General features: G+C 49.9%; 1 protein-coding gene across 6 annotated transcripts in view; it reads left to right on the forward strand.

Annotated features, from left to right (window-relative positions):
- LARP1 (La ribonucleoprotein 1, translational regulator) overlaps nucleotides 1-18,255 on the forward strand; it is a 76,690-nt gene that overhangs the window by 11,212 nt on the left and 47,223 nt on the right. Inside the window, exon 1 of one of the 6 annotated variants that reach the window (XM_053926996.2) lies at nucleotides 14,444-14,576. The exons of 2 other annotated variants lie outside the window; for them this stretch is intronic. Coding sequence is in view for 3 of the 4 variants with exons in the window: in XM_024577020.4 (XP_024432788.2) it covers nucleotides 15,448-15,874 (427 nt within the window). In the remaining variant the exon portion in view is untranslated. Of the gene's footprint in view, nucleotides 1-14,443; nucleotides 14,577-15,005; nucleotides 15,875-18,255 lie in introns of those variants that run through there. 3 more of the 6 variants (XM_024577020.4, XM_024577019.4, XM_024577021.4) reach the window with 3 other exon arrangements.

Raw genomic sequence — 18,255 nt, forward strand, 5'->3', positions numbered from 1 at the left:
CTGGGTCCAACCAGGAGAGAAGCCGCACAATACTTTAAACAGGGAACACTTAGTATAAAGAATTACTATTGTAATGGGGGGTGGAGTAACAAGGAAATGACTAATAAGGAGTAAAGAGAACTCTAAGGAAACAGAAATAGCAGATATGAGGAGCAGCCACGAATCCCCAGAGCTGCCATAGAGCACCTGAGGAAGAGCACCCCGGGGCTGAGATCCAGATCTTATTGGAGAGGACATGGCCGTGTCTGCCAAATGGCAGAGAAGTCACTGTGGCACCCTGCCAGGCCAGTGGACTTGGTAGAAACGATCCTCTGAAAGTTGTTGGAAATATACCCTGTCAGGCGCCAGGAAAGCCATTCACAGGGAAATGTCTCACTAAAGACACTTTGCTACAAAATCAGTTGAGAGTTTTCTGGGGAAGCCACTGGCTTCCAGATGCTGCTGCGCAGCACAGAAGATGGTGGGGAGCCACCACTGCACGAGCTGGACGTGGGGGACCCACTCACACTTCTGGAGCCCAGGGAGCCGGCCCCTGAAACCAGGAAGCAAAGACCCTTTCTTATTGTAATCTCTCTCCAGCTCTTTCTACTGACAAAACAGCATACTGCCAACTGGCCAAAAAAAAAAAAAAAGAAAAAAAAGAAAGGATATTTAAAGGGCCCAGATTAATTTTTCTAGAGCAGGCAAAAAGGGTAAACAGCACAGGCCACCTTGGACTACCCAACCCATCCATCTCCATGACTACAACCCCATGAGTGGCCTTCGGTGAGACTAGCAGCACTATGGAGCTGAGTCCTGCCCAAATGGCCAACTCAGAGTTATGAGCAAATAGATGTAATTGTTTTTAAGCCCTGGGTTTGGGGTAGTTTGTTAATACAGAATATTGGAATACCAGTGTGGCGGGCTGGATTGTTTTCCATTTTCCGCCCCTAAGATTTTTTTCTGTGCAGTTCCTTCTGCCAAAGTGATATTCTCGGCCCCTCTGCCTGATGGATTTATTTTCCTACAACAACTTAATTAATGTTTTATTGACCTACATAGAGTACATATATGCAAAAGTACACAAGTCATAAATGTAAATGTACAGCTTGATACATTTTCACCAACTAATTAAACATTTGACCCTTGAACAGCACAGGGGTTAGGGGTGCTGACCCCTGCACAGTTAGAAACCACGTATAACCTTGGACTCCCCAAACTCTTAACTGTAGTCAGCTCTTTGCATCTGTGGATTCAACCAACCACGGATCCAAATAGTTTCCACCCACAGTTGGGAAACTACCGTTGGGAATGTGAAAATACTGTTTTCCATCGCAGTTGTCTGAATCCGCAGACAGGGGAAAACCTGCAGATCCACAGGGCCAACTGTAGTTAGTGAAAAAAACCCACATGTAAGTGGACCTGTGCAACTCAAACTGTATTGTTCAAGGATCTGTACTGTGTGATCTACAGCCGGCTGCCTCCCTTCTAGTCACTAGCCCTGTCCCTGAGGGGTCTGACATCTTATACCATGGCTACATCAGTGGGTCATATGGTGTGTTCTCTCTTGGTCTGGCTCCTTTTGCTCAGCACCCTGTTTGTGAGATTCACCCACATTGCTATGTGTGGCTCTAGTTTATTCTCATCACTGTACAGGTTCCAGTTTGGTGTGTGTGCCACAATGTGTCTGTCCTCTCTGTCGGTGGACGGGCAGGTCGGTTCCAGATGGGGCTGGCACAAAAGGGCTGCGTGCATATGCCTTTTGGAGAGCACAGGCATGCACGCGTTTCTGTTGGCTATTCTAGGTAAGTTGAATTACTGGGTTAAGGAGCACTCTCATAGTGTATTAAGACTTTCGCAAAATCAAAATATAAAGTGACGTGCGTAGATTAGCAAACACCATGTGGAAGGAGAATAAAAACTAAATACTTATGCATGGAGTAAAAAGCTATTAGAAGAGAAAAATAAAGCAAAATATTGACATGGTTTATGCATAAAGGAAATAAGTGATTTTCCCCTTGACATTCTGTCTTTCCCAGTCATTATGTAATGACCATGTATTACTTTTATAATCAAAAGAAACATTTAACCCTATTGATCTCCAAAGTCTTGCTTAAAGGCCACTTCCTTCCAAGTCAGACCACTGTAGCCAGCCAGTGTCCCGCTTCATTGTTTTACTCTCTAGCAAAGCAAAAACACAGGGCAGCAGGTGCTCAGCACCTTACCTGGACAAGATGCTCTCAAAATGTCTGATCCTTTCCCCACAGTCAAAGAAATGTAAGCAGCAGACATTTCTCAAAAGAGCATTCCAGTTTACTAGGAAGACAGGCAGGAATACGAACCCAGATTACCAGCTCCATTTTCCACATGCAAACACCTGACCCCGAAAGAGGTTAAAGGAGGCCCGTTGTCACGCAGCACATCGCTGGAAGAGGCGTCCCAAACAGCCCATTCAAGAAAGAGGAACCTGGTGCAAAACTTATAATCTACCAAGTATTGAATAATTTTGAACAGAGCCAAGAATCAGGGTAGAGATTAAGATAAAAGCAGAAATTTGAAAGCCTCAGCTTTGCCTTGCTGACTGTGCGACTTTGAGCGAGTTAATTTACCTCTCTGAACTGCAGTCCCCTCTGTCACATTGGAAGGCTGAGAGGAGACACATTTTCAGGACGGCAAATAGGGTTCGACTCTGATTGGGTGGTGCATAGAGAATGATTCTGAGGACTAGTCCAGGCTTAGTGGGGAGGAGTGCTGTAATTAATTAATAATTTCCACAGGAGCAGAGGGTTTTTTCAAATGGTATTATGTTTATTGGATATTTATTTGTTTTTCCTGGACAAATTGATCTTCAAGATCTTTTCCAGCCCTGTGTTTAGAATTCTCTGGTTGAGATCTATTCATCTGTCTGGTGGGCATAATACTCATCCCAGAGGCAATTCTCTTAATTCCAAAAGGGGAGGGAATTTTAATTATCTTCTGAAACTATAGACTTTGTCTCTAGCAATGTATGTGATCTATATTTAAATAATCTGTAAGACACTCAGAGATCCTTAGAGAGGAAAATGTCTGAACACAAAGTGTTAATTACATAATTGCAATCGTTCTTTCTAGACAAAGCATATTGTTACAATGACCATATTTGACAGACTGTCCTGTCTGCGCATTCCCCTCCCCTCAGGTGGAAGTGGGTGCTGGGAGGAGGGTGGGTGTCCTATTGCAGTGTGCAGTGCAGCTCGGGTACAGATGAGGAAGGGCATGTCTGGGGTACGGCCCCACAATCCCACACCACCCCTAGTCCCCCAGGCTTGTCTCGTTCATGAGCTGCCTGGACCCGCCTGGAATGTTATATGGCTTGGGACTTCTAGAGGAAAGTCGACCTTTGTCTGATCTTTGAAACAAATATGCTGCAGCCATCAGAGAGTGGTAAGGGTGCTGTTTGAACGATTTAAGTAGCACATAAACTATGTGCTTGTGGTTAATGAAGGGAGCCGTGAACAGGGGGACAGGTCAGTGCGTTGCAGAATAGCCAGGCTGTCCGTAATGCAGGCTTTGGGATCAGGCTGCTGTGGGTTTGAACGTAGTGCTGACACTTAGAAATGAATTTGTACCAGCAACTTAACCTCTGCAGGATGGGTTTATCCATCGTACCTACTTCACAGGGTTATTGTGTGAGAGAATTCGTGCAAAGCACAAGTGCTTGGCACAGATTAAGCTTGCCCTAATGTTACTGTTATTGTTATGTTAACATTAACTATTAGCAGTGATTTCTAATTACATATAAAATAAAACCTCAACAATATGAATTTAACTTATGTAAATTTTGTGTATATCAAGGCAGGCTGCAATGGGGTAGAGGTTTCATTGTTGTCTTAATGTCTCTCTTTTTGATCTGCTCCTCGCCTGGGGTCCCACCCCAGCCCTGTCATCGTGAGTGAGGTGTTCCCATTGCTCCAGCTTTCCAGCGCTGCCCCCGCCCTCTTCCCCTCAGCCTTCCCACTCAGGGACCCCGAAGTTTCCCCGAATCCACCCACACGCTGGTCCCAGGGACCGTCAGATCTTTGTCTCCAGCTCCAGGCCCTCAGTTTACCTGTTCCAGGAATCTGCTCAGGGAGGCCAGTGAGCGCATGCATGCATGTGTATGTGTCTGTCTGTCTGTCTGAGGTGGGAAACTGTGCCCGCCCTTCCCTGAGCAGTCTTGGTCACCACCTGTACCTCTCACCCTCCTGAATGCCACCTACGGAGAAATTCATTCTTTTTCTCACAACCTGACCTCTACCTGCCAACTGGCATCGGGTCCGGACTTTCTGAAGAAGCAGCAGCTTGTGATCGTGCCCGCGGAACACTGTCTGAGAGACTGCTGGCTCCCATGTGCTGCCTTCCTCAGCACATTCCGTCAACCTGCAGGTTATACATTATTTTTGCCCTAAATGTTGCCCTCAGACACTGACCATCTCACGAAATAGGGCTCTGCCATACATTGTATCATTTTTTAAAAAATTGAGCTAAGCCCCGACCAGTGTGGTTCAGTTGTTGGACATCATCTCCCAAGTCACTGGTTTGATTCCGGGTCAGGGCACAGGCGTGTTGTGGGTTCCGTCCCCGTCAGGGGGCCTATGGAGGCAACTGATTGATGTTTCCCTCTCCTCCTCCCTCCTCTTCTCTCTAAAAATAAATAAATAAAATCTTAAAAAATTCAGCTAAATTTACAGCAATATATTGGACAGATTTTCAGTGGACAGCTCAATGAGTTTTAACAAATGTAAACCCCTATTAATTACAAGATTTCGATACCAAATCAGCTAACTTAGAAAAATTGCAAGATTCCATACAACTGTGGGAAAGAGAATGGAGTTTGGAGTCGAGAGACCTGGTTATCCAGTCCAGCCTCTGCTGTTCACCAGCTGTGACTTTGGGCCAGTACTTTCCCCTCCCGGGACATGGTTTAAGATCTGTACAATGACGGAGCTGGCCCTTAGGGGCTTCCTCCAGCCTTAGGCCCATGTGATAGGACAGGTACTGAGCCAAGGTCACAGAAGACTTCCTGAAATTATGCAGCGCTACTCTGTGCTGCTGGCATTTTTGGAGGGGATGCACTCCACCCGGATCCTTCCAATCACATTCCCGAAGCAGAGAAACTAAAGAAATAATCGATAGTTATAACAATAAACGAAGGTGGCAGAAATCAGCTACGCCAAGCCCTGCATCCTGTAGGAATGTACCAAATGCTTGTAAACAAACACTTCTCAAATTTGCTTGGTCCGGTACATTAATGAAAGAACCTTCTGAAGGAATTAGCTTCATATTCACAACAAGTACGAAAAACACGCTGTTTGCCAAATAGGTTGAGTTTAGCTGTTTTGCTGTTTGGAAGCTAATGTGCCTTGCTAAAAGAGGAAAGGGCTTCTCCAACAAAATAAGACGAATCCCTCACATTTTTCAACATTTTTCACTTTTCCAAGCCTTCTTGTTCCATTTCACCTTTGATCCATACATGGGTTCTATGGTAGAAAGCCAGGTAGGGATTATACACACTCCATTTCTCAGGTGAGGATGCTGCAGCCCAGAGAAATGAATACTCTCTCAGTCACCAGCGAGCCTACCCCTCTGAATTCCCAGGCCTGTGTCTGAGCTGGACCCAGTGCTGTCTTTTTTGCAAACAAACCTTCCTAGAGAAGAGTCCAAGAAGATCTAAATTCAATAATAAAAACAATAAGAACACTCATAGGTGGTAAATTACAGACGTTTATTGCCCTCCCACTAGGTATTAACACTTGTGACTCTCCCAACAGCCCAGCGAAGGTTGCCCCTCTCTTACAGAAGGGGGAATGGAGGCACAGCGAGGGGTCGTGGCTTGCTCAAGCAAACACAGCAAGTCGGTTGCAGAGGTGGGGTTCCTCCCAGGCCACTGGGCTCCGAGCCCGGGCCCTTTGTCCTGTCCTGCACTGCATCGTGTTTAACTATGCTGCTGATTAAAGAACTTGCTAAACAAACTATTTGTTGGCGAGGTGAGCGGCCGGACAGGCGGTGTGGCCCTTACTGAGCACTTCAAGTGGATCATTGCTGAGCCCTGCGTAGAGGGCAGTTAGGCTTAAGGCAGCGGGCTGGCCGAGGGTCCTGGAAGGTCCCTTCTAAGCAGAGATGAGAGGATTTGATGAAATCTCTCGAAAATTCCAGTCTTCCAGTTCAGGACAGTGACGAGTCCTCCTGGCCCTTGAGTTTCCAGACTGAACGTCCTCTCCCAGGCCACCTGACCCGCCAGCCCTCCTCTCCTCGCAGGCACCAGGATCAGTGAGTCGGGAGAACAGGTGGCAGTGCGTGGTCATCCTGGAAATCTGACAGCATGGTCCCTAATCCATGGACTGGGGCGGAGGAACAGCAGAAAGTAAATTACAGGGCGCCTGCCGCCTGATTAAATCAGTGCACTGTGTGCAATGCTGTGGGGATGCCACACGCCAGGCTCACTCCCGGGCCTGAGGCCCAGGTACTAGTCACGGACCACAGTCAGAGCTCCAGGGGCCCTCAGCAGCACCTCGTCCAACCGCTTCATTTCACACGTGGGAACACAGAGGCCCAAAGAGGGACAGCAACGTGCCAGAGGCCACACAGCACTCATTCAACACAATATTAACTACCTACTATGCCAAGCACTGTGCTTAGGACTGGGGATACTAAAAAAATGAACAAAATAGCCGTAAGTTCCAGTCTCATGGAGTTTACACGTTAGTGGAGGAAATGGGCAAAAAGCAGGCAAACACATAATATCGAAGGTTGTGAACTGTGTTATGAGGGACATGGAGTATGCCAGCCAAGCTGGTCAAGGGAAGGCTCTCTGAGAAGGGGCCCCTCAAGCTGAGGCTTGAAGGATGAGAAGTGTATGGTGTCTGTGTGTGTGTGCGTGTTGGGGGAACATGATCCAGGCAGTGGGAACTCTATGCTCAGAGCCCCTAGGCTAGGATGTGCCCCATGTGTTTGAGGGGCTGGCCCATGGCAGGGGCTAGAGAGAGGAAAAGAGAGAAGTTGGAGGTGGTTGGAGTCTGGAGCATACAGTGTTTTGTGGGCCAAGGTAAGAGGTCTGGAGTTTATCTTGCTGTAACATGGAGTTAGTGGAGGGGTGTTTGCAGCGGAGTGGCAGATATTCTGTAACATTTCCTGCTTTTCGCAGTTGAGGGGCTGCCTAGGAGCCCAGTCACCCTGCAGCCTCAGGGAAGACACACCAGGCAATGCTACCCACACAAATGGGCTAGGCTATTTATTCCTCGTTTTTATCTAGTGATCTCCCTGCCCTTTGCCCATATGAGGTAATTAGGTCACTCACGTCACAGATCTAGACACTCAAGTGCTGTGGGACACCGTGAGAATTGGCAAACCTCTCTGATTCTGTGACTGTTGCTGGGACCCGCAGGCGGGCAGCCTCACCAGCATGCTGCGCTCTTTCCCACCTCGTTCCTGTGGCCAGCACTCATCCTTTTTGCCGCAGAGGAATGAAACATTAGCAACCTCTATCAAGAGTGCTGGGATGAGAAGAAACTTCCAGAATACCCAGATCTTTTTGTTTTAATGGGAAAACTGAAGTCCAGAGAAGAAAAGGGACTTTTCTAGGTCCCATAGGAAGTAGCAGCGGGGCCGGAATTGGAAGGCAGACATCTTCCTAAATGCCACGATCTGAAAGGGAGCACCTTGGCAAACCTGAGTCAGCATTTCTCAGAGGGGGTTCCACAGACTACCAGGCCCAGATTTGTTCTGTGCTGCAAGAGTCTGGGGCCGCTGCAATCACTACCGCCTTTTTAAAGATTCACCATGAATATTAAGGACCCCAAGACACCCTTATAGCAAAATACTCATTTAACTTTGCTTAACCCAAATTATTTCATTTCCCAGAAAGATATCATCTGGGTGGACTATCTCTTCACATTTTGGGGAATATTCCTTGGGAAGTGCCACCCTAAGCAAAAAGCCCCTGTTCCCAGCCCCTGCTGCTATGAGTACCATTCTTGCTGTTATTATCATGTTTCAGCTCCTGTGATAGCTTGTCTCTGCAGGTGCCTTGCACAGGGCCAAGCCCTCAGGGATCTTGGCACAGGTCAGTTGCTCAATCAACAAACACTGACAATGTGTGTTGACTCTGCACCTCTGGAGTCATATGGCCTCTTCTGAGATGAAAGGCAGCTCATTTCTTCCTTTTTCTTTGCCAGGGAAAAGGCCTAGAGAAGCCTTGGTAGGGAAAGTCAAAGACATCCCTGAAGGTCACCAAATGCTAAAGCAATCTGCCCTATCCCCTACTCTCCCTTTTAATCTGGACACACCCCACTCCTCAATTTTAAGTCCTTCATTCAAATACAGTCACCTCCAGGAAGGCTTCCCTGACTACCTCTTCCCCATCCCTGTGGCCTGTGGTCCTCTCTGCCTCCCTTTCAGTCTCCTGAACTTGACAGTACGATGTGTATAGTGAGTGGCATGGCATCAGCCTGTGCAGGGATCTAAATGTGGGTAGTTGGCTGGGAACATCAAACATTTGTGCTGGTAGTGTGTGCTGGACCCATCTAATCACAGTTAAATTCAATAAAAAAAAAACACTGTGTGGGCCAAAGAAAACATGTACGGGGGCTGTAACTCGCCAGAGGGCTGACAGCTGGCAACACCTAGGATGTTATCTGGAGGGGGAAAGCATTGTACTTGGACTCCTTAGAAGTCCTAGAGCTGCCACCGACTAGCAGTGTGACTCCAGATAAATACCTCATGTTTCTGAACCTGTTTCTTCAACTACAGACTAAGGTAGCACTTGCTCCGCTTTCTTCCTGAGATTTGAAGAATGTTTCTCTTGACTCTATGCCAGTGACTCCTACCCTCTTTATAATCATAGTGAATGTTTATTGAGCACTTACTATTTGTCCTGTTCTAAATACTTTGCATGTATTAACTCAGTCCTTACAATAACCCTAAGAGGTAGGTGTTGTTACCGGCTCCATTTTACAGATTAAATAACTGGGGCTGAGAGAGGTGAAGGAGCTGGTGGATGGCGGGGCTGGGACTATAAAACCCTTTCACCGATATTGGCTCACTGAAGTTCTCAAAGGCATCATGAATTTTATCAGACAAGTATTTCCCTTTTCACCATTTTGTAAATGGAGACACTGAAGCTCAGAGAAGTGAAGTAACTTGCCTGATATCACACAGCTAGGAAGTAGGCAAACCTGAACCTGAACCCAACTGTTGATCCCAAATGTTTGCTTTTTTTTTTTTTCCTTGTGCCACAGGTAAAGGACAGGCAAGTGGTCCGTGAAGAGAACAATGTGCTAGTGTGGAGAGGTTTGCTCCCGGGTCAGAGAGCATGTCTTACCCTTTATTGTTTCCACCCTAGTCCCTAGGTCAGGGCCCTTCCGTCCTGGGAGCTCAGTGCCTATGGCTAGTTATGGTCGTGTTGCTGGGAAAACTGCCTCTGCCTTCATGTTGGCTGCTGATTTCCACCTGTCTCCATGAACCTGGGTGTTCCTTACCCTGGAGAGGTTAAACATGGTTACTTGAGTCTGTCTGACTATGGGGTTTTGCATTTTCTACATTGCTATCTGCGCCTCCTGTTGTGTGGTGTAAGGACCCGGAATGGCAGGGGTGGGGCCTGGGTTCTGATCTTGCGTCTGCTGCCCTGGCGTCCAGGGGTGAGTCACTGAACTTCTCTGGGGCTCAGTTCTTCAGATACCAGCTGAGACAATCGTGTTTGTCCTGTCTCCGTGAAAGCCCCTTGGGAAATGCGCTGTGATACAAATAGAAGGTGTGCCCTGAGGTTAAGGGGTGCCCTAGGTGCTTAACAGATGACACCTAACTGACTGTATGGAGGGGCTCTGCAGTGATGTGGAGAAAGTGTTCATGATAAAGTGTTGGGGGAAGCAAAAAATGAAAATGTTGGCTGTGCAGTATGACCTCAATTATGTAAAATATACATAGAAAAAATACTAGAAGAAAATACACCAACATGTCGCCAGTGATTGCCTGTGGGGGGTGGGCTTTTATGTGGCTTTTGCTTCACAAGACATAACATTTTTTGTTTGCTAAAGTTAATGCATTTCACTTTTATATTTTATCATTTAAAATTATCTATATAATGTATATTATATATATCATATATATACAGTAGCTCCCCCTTACCCATGGTTTCACTTTCAGTGGTTTTAGTTATCTGCAGCCAACTGCAGTCCAAATATATTAAATGAAAAGTTCCAGAAATAAGCAATTCATAAGTTTTAAATCACACACCATTCTGCGTAGTGTGATGAAATTCTGAGCTGTCCCGCTAGGGACATGAATCACCCCCTTGTCCAGCACATCCACACCGTATATGCTGCTCAGTTGTTGGTCACTCGGTAGCTGTCTCAGTTACCAGATTGGTTATCAGAGAGCGAGAGGTATGCTGTTATACCATTTCTAGATGATTATTACTGTTGTTAATCTCCTACTATGCCTAGTCCATAAATTAAACTTTATTATAGGAATGTACGTGCAGGAAAAACAGCACATACAGGGTTCAGTACTGTCTGCATTTTCAGGCGGCCACTGGGGGGTCTTGGAACACATCCTCCTTGGGTAAGAGGGAACTAGTGTATGTGTGTGTGTGTGTGTGTGTGAACATATACATATAAATATATATGGCAGGGAGAACAGTTAGTGGGGAAGCCTATCATGAGACCACCTAGGAAGTGCAGGAATGCCAGGGAGAGTAGCAAGGCCAGGAAGAGAGGCTGTATTGGTAGAATGGAGGAGGAGAAGGCTGGGGTGGTGCCTCTCTCTACCTCAGAGCAATGAATGTGTTAAGAGTTCATTCTCTCTCAGACCTTCTTCACTGCAAACCCATTCTGTTCCTTTACCAGCTCCCTTGAGCAGCTTACCTCCTTATCTTTAAAATGGGGATAATCATACTTACAGGGAAGGTTTGCCCTGGGGGTTCACCAGGTAGTATGGGAACAGTCAGCACCCTCCCTTACTCCTCGCCTTACAGGTTAACTCTTGCTGTTGACATCTACTTCCCAAGAGGAGACCTAGGCTGAGCCTCCTCCCAGGAACTGAAGTTTCTTGGCATGTACCAGAAGGCCCAAGAATCTTCAGGGTTTGGAAAAACACTCCCCAGCTGGCACTGTTTGTTTTGGCCAAGGCCCCTGCTTTTGCTGACCCCACCCACCCCTCCGTCTCAGTGTAAAGAGGCCTCCTGCCCAGGAGCCCCGATATCAGAAGCAGATAAGTGATACAGTCCAAGTTCTCCCAGAAATACAAGGTCCTTTGGAAAATCGAACTCAAAGAGAGATAAAACTGCACATCCAAGTGTGTGAAATTTTCCTTCCTAATAAGCACAGATAACTCAAAGAACCACCCCCACCCCACTTTTACCTATGCCCCCAAAAAGACAGAATAAAGTTTCACGGAAGCTGTATCTTTCTTCACCCTCATGAGCCAGATGGGCAGGTATCATGCTTTTCATTTTGTGGATGGGGAAATGGAAGCCTAGGAAGGAGGCTGCCCAGAGTCTTTTGGCAAAGCCAGAGATGAAGCCCAGGTTATAAACCAGGTCTCCTGGCTCTCTGGTCCCTCATTCGGCTTTCTCTGTCTCTCTTTAGGACATTGTCAGTGCCAGGAGCAAACAAACACACAATTCATTACAAATAAGTATCTGGACCCCCTTTATCATTTTTGTTTTGTAAGTTTGATTTTCTCTGTGTGTCTGTGTTTTCAGCGCGTGATGTGTTAAAGTCATGGGTACAGCACAAGTTAGTCTGATCCTTGTCCCTTTTGCCTGAATCACACGTTGTCTTACCTCTTTTTTTTTTTTTTTTTGCTTAATTACTTGGTTCCCCTCAGTTTGAGTGTACCTTTTGGAGAGACAGGATTCAAGATTTTCAGTATCTTCTCCGGGTCTATGTACATACTTGTGGATGTGGCAATGGAGGAAAGAGAGACAGGCCTTACGGTGTGGGGTGGCGGGTAAGAACTGGGTCTGTGGAGTTAGACTGCCCTGAAAAAGCCCACTCTGATATTTAGCTGCTGCCTAGGACCCAGCTACCCATCTTCCTTTCCTTTCTGAACTTTGTAATTGTCTGTATCTGAAGATAATAACACCTGCAGGGCCTAGCCTAGTGCCTGGCACATAGTAGGAACTCAACAAATATTTGTGGAAAGAATTAACACCTGTCTCACTGGGTTCATTGTGAGGCTGAAGGAGATAATGAATGTCAATTATTTCTCATAGAGCCTGGCATATATTAACTACTCAATAAAAGCTACTCTTAATTGTTGGATCATTATTAGTATTAAAACTAAACACAAGCACGTAGAATGCTGTGTGGGTTAGGAATAAAAAACAACAAAAAACAAAAAACCACCCTGAATTCAAATCCCAAATCCACTGTGCAGAATAAGCTACTGGATTTAGGATCAGTGGACTCAGGTGTGAGACCTGGCTCTGCCATAGATTACCTGTATGACCTGGGATAAGTAACTTCCCTTCCCTCAACTTCAGTGCCCTCATCAACAAAACACGGAGATTGAGTAATCGTTCCGATTCTTTTTTTTCGAGCTCCAACAGCCTCAGTGTTAGATGTAATTTCATGCAGGTCTCGTCTTCTCTGGCCTGTGTGCCCATCTGTAAAATGACACACAGGTGTCCAGAAGTCCCTTTCTGAGGCAGGGCAGGCCCAGGGTGTGCAGATCCCAGCGCCCCTCCAGCCTCCTCACAGCAGGTCCTGGCCGTAGTTGTTCAGTTCAGACTGGGTGCTGAGTGTATGACCTGGGTTACTTGTCCACATAGAGCCGTACTCAGAGTCCCCTACTGAGTTGTCCGGGGTGGGGGGGCACCTTTCCCCTCTACCTCCAATGACAGGAATATTGAAAAGAATGACCAATGATGACTATTATGTCCCCTATTAACAAAGTCGACAAGAGGGCCTAGTGCAGGGGTGTCAAACTCATTTTCACCGGGGGGGGCGGTGCATATCAGCCTTGTGGTTGCCTTCAAAGCGCCAAATGTAATTTTAGGACTATACATGTACTCCTTAACTAGTGGCAAGGGGCCCGGGCACTGCTGCTAGGTAGAAACAAGGTGCCGGGATGGATAAAACAAGGCGGAGAGCGGGATTCAGCCTGTGGGCCTTGTGTTTGCCATCTGTGGCCTAGTGTGAATAACCCTCTTTAAGAATGATGTATTAATAAATACAGTAAAAAATAATGCATTCCAGTGGCAATGTGCAACAATTTACCTTCTGATTAAAGGTGTATATAGCACAATTATGAAAAATCCTGCTTAAATTCACTGAGATCCGTTTAATCATTATTTAGTACCTCTTTTGAGGCATTGGCCTCAGTCTCTATAATTTGCACAGCTCTTTGGCTTACATTGTCTTACTTGACTCCTCACAAAAGCTCAGAGGGTAGAAGCAAGTCCAGCATTATTTACCCCCATTTTCCCACCAGCAAATGGAGCCCAAGGGAGTGTGCAGAGCTGGGTGCAGAGTTCAAGTTACGAAGAGTTGGGATTAGACATCAGATTGCCTGGGTATCCCCGCCAGCACCTCTCCCCAGTAGCCCTGGTTACAACAGCCTTACAGCCAACCTTGTCCTGAGGGAAAGTTCCAAGAAGGTTTTCAATCAGCCTTCTCCTCTATCTACCAGGTTGTGGGTGCTAATTGTCTTGGAGATGGCCAACATTTCCAGGCTGTTCTGTCTTGGGCAGGTGGGATCACAGACTAAGTTAAGAGGCAAGGACTTCTCCAAGTGAAGTGTGGGACCACCTGGTGGCTAAGCACCCAAGGAGTCTTGTTAGACATGCTTTGGAATCTGTGCTCAAAGTTTTCCCTCATCATCCAAACCAAAGTAGCTGATCTACACTAACATATTACTTAATCAGTACTGTTTTCATGGATACTAGACAAGAACTTGTTTATCACATTTTTTGTTAATTGTCTCTTTTTCCACCTTAGAATGTGAATTCCATGAGGATAGGGACTTTGTCAGCCTGGTTTATTGCCAAACCCCAGTTTCCTAGAACCCAAAGGCTCCCACAGTATGAGGTCAGTAAATATTTATCGAATTGAACGTGCAGTAAAGTTTGAAATCACTGTGGTCATACACCACTCTTTCGTTTTACGCTAAGGAAACTGAGGCCCCCTGAGTTAGTGACTGCTGCTGAGTTGGTAACGGGCAGCACCAGGGCCAGGATAAAATCTCAGACCTCCCGAGTCTCAATCAAGGGTCGGTTCAACTCCGCCCAAAACAATCCTGCAGAAAAAACGAAATTCACTTGAAAGACATTTCCTGCCCATAAATACCCAGTTTTAGGGGTTTGGCCGGGGTGGGGGCTGGTAATTCCGTTCCCTCTTCCTAGGCGCCCCCTGCCTCCAAGGGTTAAGGACCCGCCTTCCGGAATGGGCGTCAAACACACCTCCCGGCAGTGTCCCCAGGGTTGGCTGGGAGGAGCTGAGCACAGTTCGCGGAGGTGAGGGCGGCTCGCCCAAGGTCACCCGAGCGGGGCCTGGAGGGGCCAAACCCGTGGGGTGCCACGGTGCCACGGGGGCGACCTCGGCGCGTCTTCGGGGTGGATGGGCACCCCCGACCATCATCCTGTAAGTCGAAGATGACATTAATGGTTCCTTTCGCCGAACCTGGTGCACTCAGCCTAGAGAGCACCAGCAGGCCCGGCCAGCCGCGTGGCTCGCTCCCATGTGCTCCACCTGCGGCCGCTCTCAAGTGTTGGCGCTTTAAGACACCTCCCCCTTTTCACCCCGCCCCCCTCGCGTCTCCAGCCTCCCTCCTTGCCCCCCCCACTGCCGAATTGCATCAGGCACGTGCTCGCCCCCGTCGGGTCTGAGCACCCCTCACCCCCAAGCCTGGGAGGTGCTCAGAGGAATCGGAGGCGATGGGCGGGGCGAGGGGCGGGCCCGCGAGGCCGTACGCGCGCGCGCCCGCCTGCCCGTCGCCCAGGGTCGGCCCCGGCGGGCGCGCCCCCGCTGCGCCGTCCCTCCCCTCGCCCGCCGCGTCGCGAGGCGCGCGCCCGCCCGCCGCCTGCCGCGGATCGCGTGGTCGGCTCCGCTCACCGCGCCTCTCCCCCGTCCGTCCATATTGCAGTAGCCCCCGAGCCGGGAAGCTCGGGCCGTCCCGGCGGCGGGGGGGAGGGAGGGACGGGACGAATAGCCTGCCAGGCTCCGGGTGGGGTTGCCTTGCTAGAAACGGGCGGGGGGGGACGCGCGCCAAGGAGGCCTGGACCGCAGAGTGGGGGGCCTTCCTCCCCCCCCCCGCCCCGCCAGCGGGCCTCGGATCTACGGCGGCGGCATCCGACCGGGAGGGAGGCCGCGCCTAGCGTGAATCCCGACCCTTAGCAGGGACTGGGTCCCAGCGCCCCGGAGGAAGGCGTCGCGGGCGCTCTGAGAGCCAAGTTCGAGGCGGGGGAGGCTGCCTCTGTCGCGCCCGGCTTCTCCGGGGGGGGCGGGCGCGCAGATGGCCACTCAGGTGGAGCCGCTGCTGCCGGGAGGCGCCCCGCTCTTGCAGGCCGAAGAGCACGGGCTGATGAGGAAGAAGCCGCCGCCGCCTGAGGGCAAGGGCGAACCCGGGGCGAACGACATCGGAGGGGGGGAGCCGGACAGCAGTGGCCGCAGACTTCGGCCGCCTTGCGCCAAGCCACACAAGGAGGGCACCGGGCAGCTGGAGCGCGAGAGCCCGCGGCCTCCTCAGCCGCCCAGCGCCGAGGGCCTGGCCTTCAGCGACGGGGAGGAGGGCGGTGAGCCGGGCGCTGCCGGAGGAGTGGCTGGAGCCGCGGGCGCCGGGCGCCGAGACTTCGTGGAGGCCCCTCCGCCCAAGGTGAACCCGTGGACTAAGAACACGCTGCCGCCGGTCCTAGCCGCTGTGAACGGACAGTCCCCTCCAGGTGGGTCTCCCTGCTCGCTATCCTGGGTACCGGGGCCTCTCTTCCGGGGACAGAGGCGTCCCCTCCCCCAGCGGCCTCCAGGGCCCGGGGGTCCGCCGCTGGTCGTAGTGACTTGAGAATTTTTTAAAAAATTATTTCTTGGCTACTTTGGGTCGGTGAACGCTTCTCTCAGACACACTGGAGAACCTGCCCCAGCCGGAGGACCCGGCCTCCGGGAGGACCCAGCGGTTAGTGGGCAACGGCGTGGTCCGGGCCTACCCCGCCGGGAGCGGGTGGGCGCTGGTTTCCGTGCAAAGGGCCTTCGCTCCCACCTCGTGTTGGCGTGAGAGACGCTTTCCAGCCTAAACCTTCCTCGGGAAGCCACCTCTTCCCGCTCCGCCCCACGACCCCCGTTTTGGTAGCATTGCGATCGTCCCCATGTTGTAAATGTTTAATGAGCATATGTCATGGGCAGCAAAGCGCCCGGCGATGAGTTCATACCGACCGCAAGGGCTCGGGATTTAAAAGTTAACAACTTTTGTTCTCGGGTAGATGATACCAGGCGGTAGAATCGCCATTGGCGACGGATTGAGGGGTCGGTTACGGAGAGAATGGAGAGAAGAGGAAACCCAACGTGTCATTGAATTCGGTGGTTTCCCTCCCGGATCCCGGGGACCTTCCGCCTTGAGAGGGGGCGGGATGGCCAGAGTGCGGGGAATCCGGTTAAGGGGTTGGCGGAAAATGTGAGGCGAGTGAAGGGGCTAGCGGCGGCTTGAGGGGCGTGCGGCGGCAGAGGGAGTGGCCGGGCTGGGCGGGCGGGTGACAGTTGGGCGCCATGCGCCGCCGGCCCGCGGGCTGCTCGCGGCCGCTCAGCCTGTGCGTTCGGTGCCCGCCGCCGCGCAGGGGGTGGAAGGCGGCTGCGGGCCGGCGGCGCGGTCGGGAGTGTGCGTGTGCGCGAGTGTGAGTGCGCGGCCCCCCTTCCCGGCATTCCTCCGCAGCCGGGACAACGTGGTGCCTCCCCGCGCGGGGAGCGGCATGTGATCCGCGCTCTCCCTCGATTTTTGGTCCTTTTGGGCCGGGTCTCGGGGGAGGTGGGGGTGCAGGAAATCCCAAAGGAGCCTTGTCAGCATGGGGAGGGAGACCGTGGGGAATATGGAGGCTCGTCTGGGCCTCCCTTTGCCGAGAATAGACCATCGGCTTGGTTTGGGAGCTCGCCCTCTCTCCCTCTTTGCCGGCGCGTAGGGGCATAAGGCGTCAGGATTCTTTGGTTTGGGGTCCTTTTGAAGTGGGCCAGTATCAAAATCCGATTGTAGTTAGAGGATGGCCTGTGGCCGTAGCCCTAGTGCTTTTTCAAAACTCCTCCCCTTCTGCAGTCGCTGGTTGAGGCTGACTGGTTTACACCATCAAAATGGGGAAAGTTGCAGAGGGGAGCTTAATTCCTTCACTTTCAAGGGAGTAGGATCACTCATAGTCTTAGGAGAACCAGAACAGCTAATTCTGAACATGGCGTGTTGCAATTTTTATTTCTTTTAAGGTTGTTTCATTTGGTGGAGGGGTCATTGGGGGTTTACTAAAGTATCTCAAACAAGGTTCTCTTCCTTCTGTCCTGCCCTTCCCCCTTTTCCCTTCCAGAGCCCTCTTATGCAAAGGGCAGTGCTGAAACCTCCATTTTCTTGCATATCCCTCCTGATCCACCCACAGAGGGAGGGAAAGCAACTAAGACTCTCTTTGGTCCTTCCCCCTCTTTAAACTCAAAGGGTTATAATCATCCCCAGGAGAGAGCACTCCTCAGAAGTTTAAATGGGGCTACTTACTCTGGCTGCTGTTGCTGCTTAGCCAATGGTGAACCTGCCTTGTGGGTTTTAAATCAGCCATGACATCAGGTGGTATTGGGTGCCTGAGCTGGTATTTTGAGCAAGTCCAGGGGCCCTTGATAGGGTGCGTCTCTAGGGTTATTGATCGTGGGAAGAAGACAGCTTGGCTGACATCTCACCTTTTCTCTGAGCGGAGAAGCCAGCTTGCTTGCCCAGAGCAAAGTTCTGAGTCAGATACATTTGCTCTGTTCTTGTTTTTTTTTCTGGAATCTTAAGGCAAGAAAGTGTCTTGTCTACTCGTTGATTTTGAAACTTTGGCATAGTCTTAGACTAACTGAATTAATTCAGTGGCTTCCGTTTAATCTGTAGTTAGGGCTTGGATGCTTTAGAGGAGAGAATTTCATGATTGACTTGTCTGTCTGGTAAGGTTAGGTGGTCCTTTCTTTGTAGTCTACGTGGATCTCTAAGGCCCCTTTCCAACCCTGATTTTATTTGCAGCTTGGACAGGTTTAAATGTGACACCAGTGGAGTGGCAGTGTGGTCTTGGGAGTTTCTGTGTTCTGTGATGCATATGTTTTGGGGAGTCTA

The sequence above is a fragment of the Desmodus rotundus genome, chromosome 6, assembly GCF_022682495.2.
Source record: "Desmodus rotundus isolate HL8 chromosome 6, HLdesRot8A.1, whole genome shotgun sequence".
Classification (NCBI taxonomy): domain Eukaryota; kingdom Metazoa; phylum Chordata; class Mammalia; order Chiroptera; family Phyllostomidae; genus Desmodus; species Desmodus rotundus.